General features: G+C 39.1%; 1 protein-coding gene across 5 annotated transcripts; it reads right to left on the bottom strand.

Annotated features, from left to right (window-relative positions):
• Window positions 1-36: 36 nt before the first annotated feature.
• On the bottom strand, window positions 37-9,834 carry eps8l1a (eps8 like 1a). 5 transcript variants are annotated; one of them, XM_039823794.1, is made up of 14 exons: window positions 9,621-9,834; window positions 8,474-8,591; window positions 8,241-8,299; window positions 6,890-7,025; window positions 5,677-5,765; window positions 5,487-5,561; window positions 5,262-5,410; window positions 4,971-5,180; window positions 4,591-4,699; window positions 4,344-4,484; window positions 4,075-4,216; window positions 3,264-3,426; window positions 2,117-2,249; window positions 38-511 (listed from the first exon to the last, which is right to left on the bottom strand). In XM_039823794.1, the coding sequence occupies exons 2-14, from the start codon at window positions 8,589-8,591 to the stop codon at window positions 425-427; spliced, it is 1,611 nt and encodes a 536-aa protein (XP_039679728.1). In that variant the 5' UTR covers window positions 9,621-9,834; the 3' UTR covers window positions 38-424. The 5 variants fall into 5 exon arrangements, 4 of the variants coding, with proteins under 4 accessions (XP_039679726.1, XP_039679728.1, XP_039679725.1 ...); XM_039823793.1 differs by having other exon boundaries at window positions 39-511; window positions 4,075-4,219; XM_039823792.1 differs by having other exon boundaries at window positions 37-511; window positions 4,971-5,410.
• Window positions 9,835-10,778: the final 944 nt, after the last annotated feature.

Genomic DNA, 10,778 nt, shown 5'->3' with positions numbered 1-10,778 from the left:
TGCACCAAGGCTGAATTTCAGGAAAGAGACTTCAGATACAGTATTAGGGGACCACTAAGGTCTATATAAAAGAGACTTCAGATACAGTATTAGGGGACCACTAAGGTCTATATAAAAGCATCCAAAGAGCACCATGTCATTGGACCTTTAAGTAAAACTCTTGCGAGAAGTTAAAGTTTAAAACATGTAAAAATCTATAGTACATAATAGTCCCAATGTTAATCACAGTATTAGTGAGTGAGCTTTACTTACTCACTCTAGCTAGCTTTACAGTGCGCTTTTGCTGCTAGATCTGTAGCACATACTAGATATAACAGCATGTATGAATAAACGATTAAAACCCATCTGCAACATCACTTTGTGCATCCAGTAAATGCAATACCACAGGTATCTCCATTGATCATCCGAATCTTTAATATCACCGTCACATTACATCACTCTCGGATTTCAGGTCAATCTTCAGCTTTTGTTTCTCCATCACCGTTTCTAGTTCCGAGGCTTTGTGCACATCCTGAGGAGGACACAAGATAAAATGTGATTTAACAGAGAAATGTCAAGGAAACTTTTTTTTTGGGGTGGAGGGGGCAAACTTCCAAAGACTAAAGAAAATCTGTTTTAGTTCATTCATTTGAAACTGTCCTAAAAAATGACATATGCACTTACATTCTAGTCCCATTTGGTCACATTTTAACCTCTTAACAATCCGACGAACCGCTGGCAGACCTGGACAACCTTTTTGTTTTAAGAGGCTGTAGCAGGCTCAGGAAGATAAAGTGAAGATATTGGTATCGTATGAAACTAGACCGTCTAAGGAATCCAGTCGTACCAACCATGTCATGCCAACTTGTTGTGAAGGGAGCAAAATAATGCTCCAAAGTTAAGTTTTGCCGAGGGAAAAACTGGCATGGGCATATTCAAAGGGGTCCCTTGACCTCCAGCCTTAAGATATCTGAATGAGAATGGGTTCTATGGGAACCTACAAGCCTCCCCTTTACCGACATAACCCCTTCTTGATATTCCCATGCAGTTTGGGGCAAAAACTATGCAGTTTTTCTCATGCAGTACAAATGTGTTATTTTGCCTATTCTAAAATGGTGTATTTAAATAATTCTGCATACTGGGGTCCCTAAACAGTCTTGGAGCATATATTGGGTATGACTGGACTCAATGAGCCCAATTGTATTCATATGTGATAGTAGCCATTTCAATTTAGTGAGACCATTTTTTTAAAACTTGTGTCACTGTATAAAATGACCTGTTGTGATCTCTAGGATAATCACAGCCTCATGAAACTTTACAAACACAAACTAGAGTTCTATGGCATTCAGAGGATCTATGGCTTTCCTAGGTATATTGATAATAGGGGGGTTTCTGAGCAGTTTTCAGAACATTAGTGCAAAAATGCAATTCTTACAGAAATCTCAAAATGTCAAAAGGTTTTTATTTCTAATCACAGCATGGATTTTGTACCTTAAGGTCTTGGTGTCTTAATGTGGTATTCTGGAGGGATTTGTGACCATTGTTATAAATTATCTGAACATGTAAATGGCCATCATATACTTCCATCATGAAGATCTTAAACACTTTTTAAAATGAATTTAATAATTACTTGATTCATTTTTATTTTGGATTCATGACTTGAAAAACTTGACACACAGTGCTGAGTGCATCTCAAATTAATCTTCATGTTCCCAGCTTTTAAATGCTCATCAACCATTGTCCTGCTTTCTCCCCCTTAACCTCCCCTGTCCCTCACCCCTAACCCTCTAGAAAAAGGGGGCGCAATGCTACAAGGGTAAACCTCTGAAGACACCCATTATGAAATTCCTTCAGTACCAGACCAAGAACAAGAAGGATCTCTAGTAATTAACAACTGTAAAATCTACTCCCTGCAACTATCGACCTATGAGGTCTGTAGGAACTTATATGCATTTTGTGGTTGCTAGGTAACAATTCTTTAGTAAATGTAGGTCAGTAACAATGTCTTAGTCTTTGTCAAAGTCTTTGTATAAGTCAAGGTTAAGCAGACAACCCACCCATGGACACATGGACCCACGCATAACCACGCAAACACACACAAGAAAACACAGTACACCCCAAAAAAAACTGGACAAACCTCGAGAAGGGCCTTCTGCACCATAATTTGGCTGTAGACTCTTGCACCTTCCTCTGGTGACACAGTGCGGAGCTCCTCCTTGTTCAGGGAAAAAAGCTGTGCTCCATTTAAAATGCCCAGACTCTGAACTGTCCTAACAGAGGAGGAAAAAGCAACAAAATCAGTGTTCAAGAGCTGTCATTGTCTAAAGTTCACCTATAACCTTTGTCTTTGTCAGAGAGAAGAATCCAGTTGTTGGAATAATCTAAAGGAAATCTAAGTTTATCTTCTCCTAAGACTCTACTTCTTTATTTTTGTGTTGTAATAGCACCCATAAATGTCCTCCTAGCTGACTGTTTATGTTCAACCCCAACTCACCTCAGTTCACAGTTAAGTTGCAATACATAAACACTGGCAAGGAGGACATTTTGACATTTGAGGGCGCTGTTGTACACTAAACAAAATCAGAGAATGTTCATTTGAAAGCTGCATGTGCTGTATATGTAATGCAACAAACCGTGGAGATTACTTTGATTTCATTGTCTGGTTCTTCAAGTCCAAAGTACCCAAATGTTCAATAAGCAAGGCAGTCCACTTGACCAATAAAATCCACTTCTTATTTTACATTTCATGGTACAGTGGAGTCAATAATGCTCCTGGATCATTTTCATTTAGTAGAATTCCATTCATTAGATTAAAACTATTTTAGTATAATATGGGTAATAATATAATCAGTGATAGAAACGCATAGATTGATTCATTTAGGCACACAACCGGTGTTGGACATGTTGGATGTGGTATTCCTTTTGTATTACTTGATATTCCAGGTGGATCTTGAGAACAACCTGATTACTAAGTGATTACTAGGTTCTACAAACTAGCCTTGTTCTAAAGTAAAAAGGAGAGTTCTCTGCGCTTCTGCAGACCACAACAATCCGGTGCAACCAAGGCAGGACACAACAGTATAAAATAACAGTCCTTCGGACTATGATGAAGATGTAGCCTTACATCGAAACGTTAGTCACTGTTATGCACCTTAAGAAATAAAAGTAAGTATCAAGTAAGAAGACATCTGTGTTGCACCAGCAATCTTTTTGCTATTTTAGCCTTGTTCTAAATCACGTTTTTTTGTCTGGAGCTGGAGTTTCCTCCATCAGTGCACACTCACTGCTGACTGAAGCCTTTGGCGGTGAGCCAGGCCTCCACCTCGGCAGACGGTGATTGGTAGTTCAGGGGAGAAGAGGTGTCAGCGGTGCGGGGAACCACCAGCGGACGGACCGAGTCTCTTTTCCCAGCTAACCGCCGAAAAAGCTCATCATTCATTTTTAGGACTGCAAATAATACAAAATAACACGCACAAACCAATTTAACACAATTCTTCAATTTATGACTAGTGCTCAACCTCCAGGGTTGTTTTGTGTTTAGTGTTCATGTAAGGTGTTACAAAAATTGCTATAACAACATTTCTAATAATTTATACACCACATGGACTGAGGTTAGAGTATGGCCAGTTATCTCTGTATTTACTATCAACATTATGCCAGTGTTTTGTAGGACTGAGATGTTTAAAAATATGACTGGCCCTGCCTTCAATTGCATCAAATATCAACAAAAGAGCATATGCAATTTACTAACTAAAAGACTACTGTGTCAAAGACATCAGCAGTGTCATGTGGCATGGTGTTCCATGGAGCTACACAGGCACGGCACTCAGCTTCTTTCTCTTAGAAATTAATGCAACAACATGCTAGGAAGAGCATCTTAATAAAGCTATGTGTGTCTGCTGGAGACAGGACTTTAGTAGCACTTAAGTGACAGATGAGAAACAGTGCTAACTGCTACTGCTGTTATATGCTGAAAGAACGTAAGAAGCTTTTGAGATCCAATATGTTTGTGAACTGATATTCCAACAAGCTCTTTTTTTATGTTTGTACACATGATTTACCATTGCTCATATTCAGCATGTATGGGCATGTTACCTCGCTCACTGTTTTGTTCCTTCATTGTTGTAGATGGTAAAACCATACTCTGTGGTCGCATTTGGCTTGTAGCGGTAGGATTGGTCCCAACTTGGCTTGGTGGAGCATATGAGAAGTACTTTGTCCGAGGGTAAATAGGCGTCTTCTGTTGTGGAAAGCCAGGAATTCATAAAAAACTGAGATTGCATGAGACACAAAGCCCCAGTGTGTGCAATGTTTGAGGCACTGTATGAAAACTCTGGATGTGTGTGTTGTGTCTGTACTTGCACCTGTGACTCTCTGCGTACCACTGGGATGTCTCTCCCAGTGTTATTCAGTGCAGACAGAGGCTCCAGGATATTGGAGGGGACAAATCCGATCTGGTCAAAGCGATTCCGACACTTCCACCATCTCTTTGATGACTCAATAACCTAAAGAAAGTTCAGTCAACTTTTGTGATACATTCCAAGAATATATCTACGTTTACAGGTGCGGCACCACCTCCCCACCTATCTACTTCTAATTATGGGTGTGTACCTCTAGTGTTTCTCCTTGTAGCACAGAAAGCTCACTGCTGTTTCTCGCCACAAAGTCATAACTGCAGCAGTAAAGTCTCTCACCCTCTGGTGGGAGCCCATTTCCTTCTCTGAAATAGAAATGCCATTTAAAAGATAATATACAACATGCTTAAAACAAGTGTTCCCATTTAACAAATTCCGATATCATAATCTTAATTTCTAATGTGAGACACTGACATGAGTCATACTCAGACTTTATAACCTCCAGACTGATTTTATTAGGCAATATACTGTCAATTGTAACCATTAGGAAAGTGTTTGGCTGGTAGTGTCCCTCCTGTAATGAAAACATAATTATACCTTGATCTGTAACACTTCTTTCAATGCCTACAGACTTACACTTCATCAGTGCCTGCACCATGGCCCTCCGCTGTCCTTCGAGCTTGGTCATGTAAAGTCTGCGCCTGCCTACTTTCCCTGAAAGCATCTTGTTTGTGCTGTGACGTGATGGGATCTTCAATAAGCTGGCCAGTTGAGTTATAGGCCTGAGGCTGCCACCCATCCAGGAAGACAGGTGAGTACGGAGAACCAGACACACTAAGGTGCGAACTGGAAAAAGGGCAAGAATATTTTGTTAGAGCAACATAACACACTCTCAAACCAAGATTTACACACACACAACACACAGACCAGCTTGAAATCCAGTTAGGTCCTAAGGAAGTCCACAGCTGTTTTTCCTCCTCAGTCAGGTGCTTCTGAAGCAGTGAAACAGCACCACTGGTCATAGCAGGACTGACCACTGATGCACCTAACGATGGCCCTCCAGTGGTTTCCACCATCTGTGAAAGAAATGGTTGCTACAGTCAGTATCACAGAGAAAGAGAAACTACTAAATGAAACATTAGAAAGACTCACCAGTCTAAGAGGCACAAAGATGGGATGCAGCAGCTCTGGTGCATCAGGCTCTGCGATGGATGACTTTAGACGGTCCTAAATAAACCAGCAAAATGGGTCATTTGATTTTTCATTTGCAGAGGTTTTATCATAATTTACTTGTACATTTCCAGAGTTACTCAATGCTCAATTATGACTAATCTAGGCTTACAAGAAGACAGAGGGAGTACTTGATTTTCTGAAAGATGTCCACAAATTCTTCCTCTGATGGAGGGCAAGCTTTCAGGGTCAACAAATCATCTGCACACAGAAGAGCACCATCACAGCTACAACTTAACAGCTTACTTATAAAACAGACACAAACCCACGATCACTGTTGTTATTATTCATGCATTGATTTTTCAAACTTGATATACAGTTGGTGTCAGTATCATTTGTTAAGTCTTTTAATTATCTAGAACAATTTGTAAGCTGCCAAATACAAGTTATAAAGCAGGTTTTTTAGGGAAAAAAACAGAAACACTATGAAGTCTTCAAGTAAAGGTGTGGAGTGCTTGTTCTAGCGTGTTCCAGCAAGTACTCCTACAAAACAAAGCCAGTGGTAGTGACTAATAACAATCTTCTATTTCATTTTTAAAACATGTATATGTTCACTATCTTTAGTCTTATCTAGGGGCACACCTATCCCAGCAAACACTGGCTAGAAACCTGGGTCATGTTGCCTCTGACAACACAGGGCGAAGACAGATTGACTCAAACTCCTATTCACATTCCTGCAATTTATAGTGTCCAATGATAAAGAAACCAAATCTTCTTGCTGTTCTTTCTAATAATCTTCATGTCCCAGTAAAAAATGCCATTGATGGAACTTATGTATTCATAATCAAACAGGATTTAAAAAATGTCTGGTGTGAATATTTTGATGTTCATACGACTGGATGGCCACAACCCAACATAATAAACAGGTGAATAATGCTTATTTGAAATTAGTTGAAGTTTTTAAAAATACGGTTTAAAGGTGCTTCTTAATGTCCCCAGATTGACTTGGCCCCAGCTTCAGTTAGCTCTATGTCATGTTTCTTGTTCATGCTTGCTGTAGGTAAGAATTTTAATAATCATCTGAAGGACTTTTTGGCACCACGCCTGTTGCGCAGCTTCCAGCGTGTACAATAGTGTGCCATTATTCTGCCTTTGTCTCTACTCTTCTTCTGCAGCCCTACCAGAAGCCAGCACTACCCTATCTCCTGCCAATCACCTCCAACTTCTGTCCTTCTCTGCCGCCAGCTGATCTCCACTTCTTCAAACTTCAAACCTACCTTAGACATATCATCCGACTACTGTACATAATGTTTGGGTCAAGGGGACCATCCTAGTTAAACTATGACTTTGGTAGTTAGCTGATAAGATGGAAGAACAACTCTCACCATCTTGGTCCTTATTCTTCTTGCTCTTTCTGCTTTTCTTCTTCTTTGTTTGGTTGAGAACACTCTGGGCCTCAGCTGTCTGCTGCAAGCGAGCCAAGAATCGCTCCACGTCGTCAAAGCAGTGGTTCATAATCTCCTGAAGAAAAACACTGTTTTAGCCATTTACCAGAGCAACTTACAGCAAGTGATTTTTTTTTTTTTTAAGTTAACAGTTAATATTACTGGTAATTTAATAAGGTATTAGTTCAACATATGGTATGCTAACACATGTGTATGCAATTCAAAGCAATAGCCCTGCAATAAATACATTTGTAATGCTTATACTGTTAAATATTTGAGAATGTGTAAAAGAGTTATTGATTTATGTGCAATCCTCTAAGGTGTTCCTCTTATTCATCCGCCATATGAATATCTTATCAAATGCAACCCAATACAACAGCATCACCACAAACTACAGCCTCAAATATTATCATGGAGTTGGATAAACACCTCTCATTTTCTCAACCAACACACTGAACATTATAACCTCCACCTGGTAGTTCTTACTGCAGGGCTGTAGTCCTGGATTGCAGTAAATAACTATTTGTCACATTGGGAAGCTCAGCTGATGATGTGGGTCTGGTCAGTTAAACTTCCAGAGGTAGTCCCTGCCATTTATTCAAGACTGAATCAAATCCCCTCTTTCCTATCTGTCACAGGCTCTTGCTCAACTTTAAATCCCCACTGCCTCTTTTTATAGCAACTAAATATTGTATTAACTCTTAATATGGCTATTGTAGGGCTGCTAGTGGTTCATTGTAATATCAGTGAACAGAAAAGTCAACTAAACGTCTAAAATAATATTGTATTGTATTGTATAAACTAACATCCTGTACATAACTCTTTTTATTCCGAGCATCATATGCATTACATATTTGACATTAGCATATGTTGATGTCCACTATTCAAAATGTAAACACCCAGTACAGAGTTTTTTAATATGACATTTTAATATGTCTATACATAGACATATTAAATTGTCTTTTTGATCTATACCTCCTGTGAAGATCCTCAAGAGTTATCAGTTAGATACTTAAGAATGAAAATTTTACATTTCCAGCCATATCGCCTTACCATCACTTATATTATGTCTCCTCTCATGTATGGTTTCTGTCTTGATTGTGCATAAATACAGTACACTGACATAAACTTGATGGGACCACATACTTTCTTTACACTTCTTTGCACAGTTGGCCCTCCTCTCATTTGACTTTAACATCTTATTGATTATTTGTAAGCTTTATTCACAAACCCTTTTGCCCGAATACACATATAAAAACATAATATCAAATTGATTTATGCATGTACATACCACTTCTCTCTCTGCATTCAATAGAGATGTATCATTTGACTCCCCACTGGTACCCTTTTCTAAGCAGAGGAAGAACAAAGCCATTAAAGCAAACTTGGACATATAAATAAACAAGCCTGCTGTATTAAGTCAGTTGCAAGCAGGAGGACAACATGTGCACAGAATAACAACACATCTTTGTGGCAAGAGCAGATGCTCGCACATATACATACACATTAGGCAGATGAATATACCTTTGCCAAAATTTGTGTAGATGGGCAGGCCACTAGGAGGAGGCTGCTCTCCTGGCATTATCATGACTCTGACACCTGAATGCTTTCTAGGGGCCACCGGAGGCGGTGATGCAGACATCTATTGTTTGTGGATGCAGACAGAGTAAAATCAGCTATATATGTACAATCATGGATAAGGCTTAGGTGCTATAATAAACATGCTTTTTCTAGGTAAATGTTTACATAGAAAATGAAAAAATGACGAATGAGAGTTTTAGATTGTGACATTCCACAAGATTGTAAGAATGCTAAATATTTACACCCGTATAACCCCATGCATGTAAGTGACGGATGCACACAACAAGAAAAACCTGTCACGAGACGTATGGTATGTAGATAACACAACCACTAAAACTGTATAACGAATATGTACCAGCTAAAGATAGATACATAGATAGATACTTTATTGATCCCCAAGGGGAACTTCAAGATCCCAGTAGCTTAAAGACATCACACACAACAAACACATACATCATAAACAGGATGATAAAATAACAAATCCACATGAATAATATGGACAATAAAAGAAAAGATACTAAATAAAAAATCCACATGAAGTACTAAGGGATGTATAAGCATGCAACGCTTGCAGTGACCGGGCAGGGACTGACCCTGTGATTCAGTATGCATCGTAAGGTGCTCAATGAGAGTGTGTGTCATGGTGGTAGTGCAAATATAGTTTGTTTGTTTTTTATAATAAGTTTGTGCTTTGCGAACACATTGTAGCTTTGACATCTCTTTTCCTCATCTTCAAACATACTAATGAAGTACTGGACACTGCATAATCTATTTTTAAGCATTAACAATTTATCATAAAATGCACATTGCGCAGACAAAGCCCATGCAATTACAGTATTAATAATTAAGTATTCTAATGTATACAGATCAGAAGTCTCCTCTGAGCAACATATTACTGACACAAGCTTTCTATCTATGACAAGTATACCTGCCTCTCTAACCCTCTCTCAAACACACACACACACACACACACACACACACACACACACACACACACACACACACACACACACACACACACACACACACACACACACACACACCTTGTTTGTACAAAGTTAACACACAGAATCTAGATACATCACTGTACCTTTTAGTGCGCTTTGTGTGTTTAAATCCAGGGCACATAGACCAATCCTCATGCTGAGTTGTAAGAGCACTAAGCTGAGCTGTTTACACGAGAATCCTACCTTCTTGACATATGCAGAAACGAGAAAAACAAGTCTGGCTTTCCCTTCGCAGTTATTCTGTGTGGCTTTCACTCTCGTCTGATTCTCTAAAACACTCACACATGCTCCCTCCCATTCTTCTCTCTGCATCTTTGTGAGCCTCTCCCTCCTTATGACTGGCATTTCTATCAACAACCACCTGTGGCTCGTGCCAAGGGGCTATATGATCTGCAACATATGCAATTCCACAAATGCAATGAAGTATTCCTCAAAAACCCCACCACAGATTCACTGACATCAAGTGTTGCTTGAGACTATGCCAAGATAATGCTCAAATGTGAAAGGGGTAAGGAAAGGTTGAAGATCAATACAAATAAATTGAAGATATAAATGCACTTCATTTTGGGAATTTTCCTCAAAGGAGAAATCATATAAATTGGCTTAACTAATTTGATCCGAACATTGCTTCCCTTTATGGCCACACAACCACCTACCAAACACATTCCTTAATACAATAATTTCACACTAAATAGCCCATTTTCTTAAAGTTGTCTCACAATTGTTTGTTCTTCAAATGCTCTCATTGGCTAAGTAAAATCAAATGAAATTGTTTAACTGAGCTCTTGGTAAACAGTGACACCAACTGGTTGTTAACATCTGTCTGTGCTGCTCTCCTCGTGTTTGACTGTTGCACAGGTCCAGGAGGTGTTAACGTGTGGTCAAATTGAAAATTCAGAAGTTGATGGTATTAACAAGTGTAGATTAGAATGGGTCTACCACACAACCGCAAGCTTAAAAGATTTACCTCCGTGCTTCATACTTTCTTTTTGTGCCAAAAAGCCTTGAGTTTTGGCACTGCATACTGCAGACATTCACTATATCCAAATTACTATACTGATACTATGATGAATATACTATAGTTATACCACTGTTCACGCTGCACTATTAGCAGTTTTTAATTAATTTCTATAAGTTTTGTAAAAACAGGACATGCAACTTTGCAGTAACTGTGGGGATTGGGTTTGCAGTGAACAGATTATGTCGCAAACACTTCTATCTAGACTTTTCTTGGTGGTTCA

Source organism: Perca fluviatilis, chromosome 15, assembly GCF_010015445.1.
Source record: "Perca fluviatilis chromosome 15, GENO_Pfluv_1.0, whole genome shotgun sequence".
NCBI classification, from domain to species: Eukaryota; Metazoa; Chordata; class Actinopteri; order Perciformes; family Percidae; genus Perca; species Perca fluviatilis.
This window is presented reverse-complemented; position numbering and strand designations above follow the sequence as displayed.

What these genes read in the sequence shown, in the direction of transcription:
- eps8l1a (XM_039823791.1), bottom strand. Translation starts at nt 8,591, where the DNA reads ATGTCTGCATCACCGCCTCCGGTGGCCCCTAGAAAGCATTCAGGTGTC. An exon ending in GAAGAATAAGGACCAAGATG is followed by an intron (nt 5,766 to 6,889) that starts GTGAGAGTTGTT and finishes TTCTGTGTGCAG; the next exon opens with ATGATTTGTTGACCCTGAAA. An exon ending in TGGTACGCAGAGAGTCACAG is followed by an intron (nt 4,220 to 4,343) that starts GTGCAAGTACAG and finishes TTTCCACAACAG; the next exon opens with AAGACGCCTATTTACCCTCG.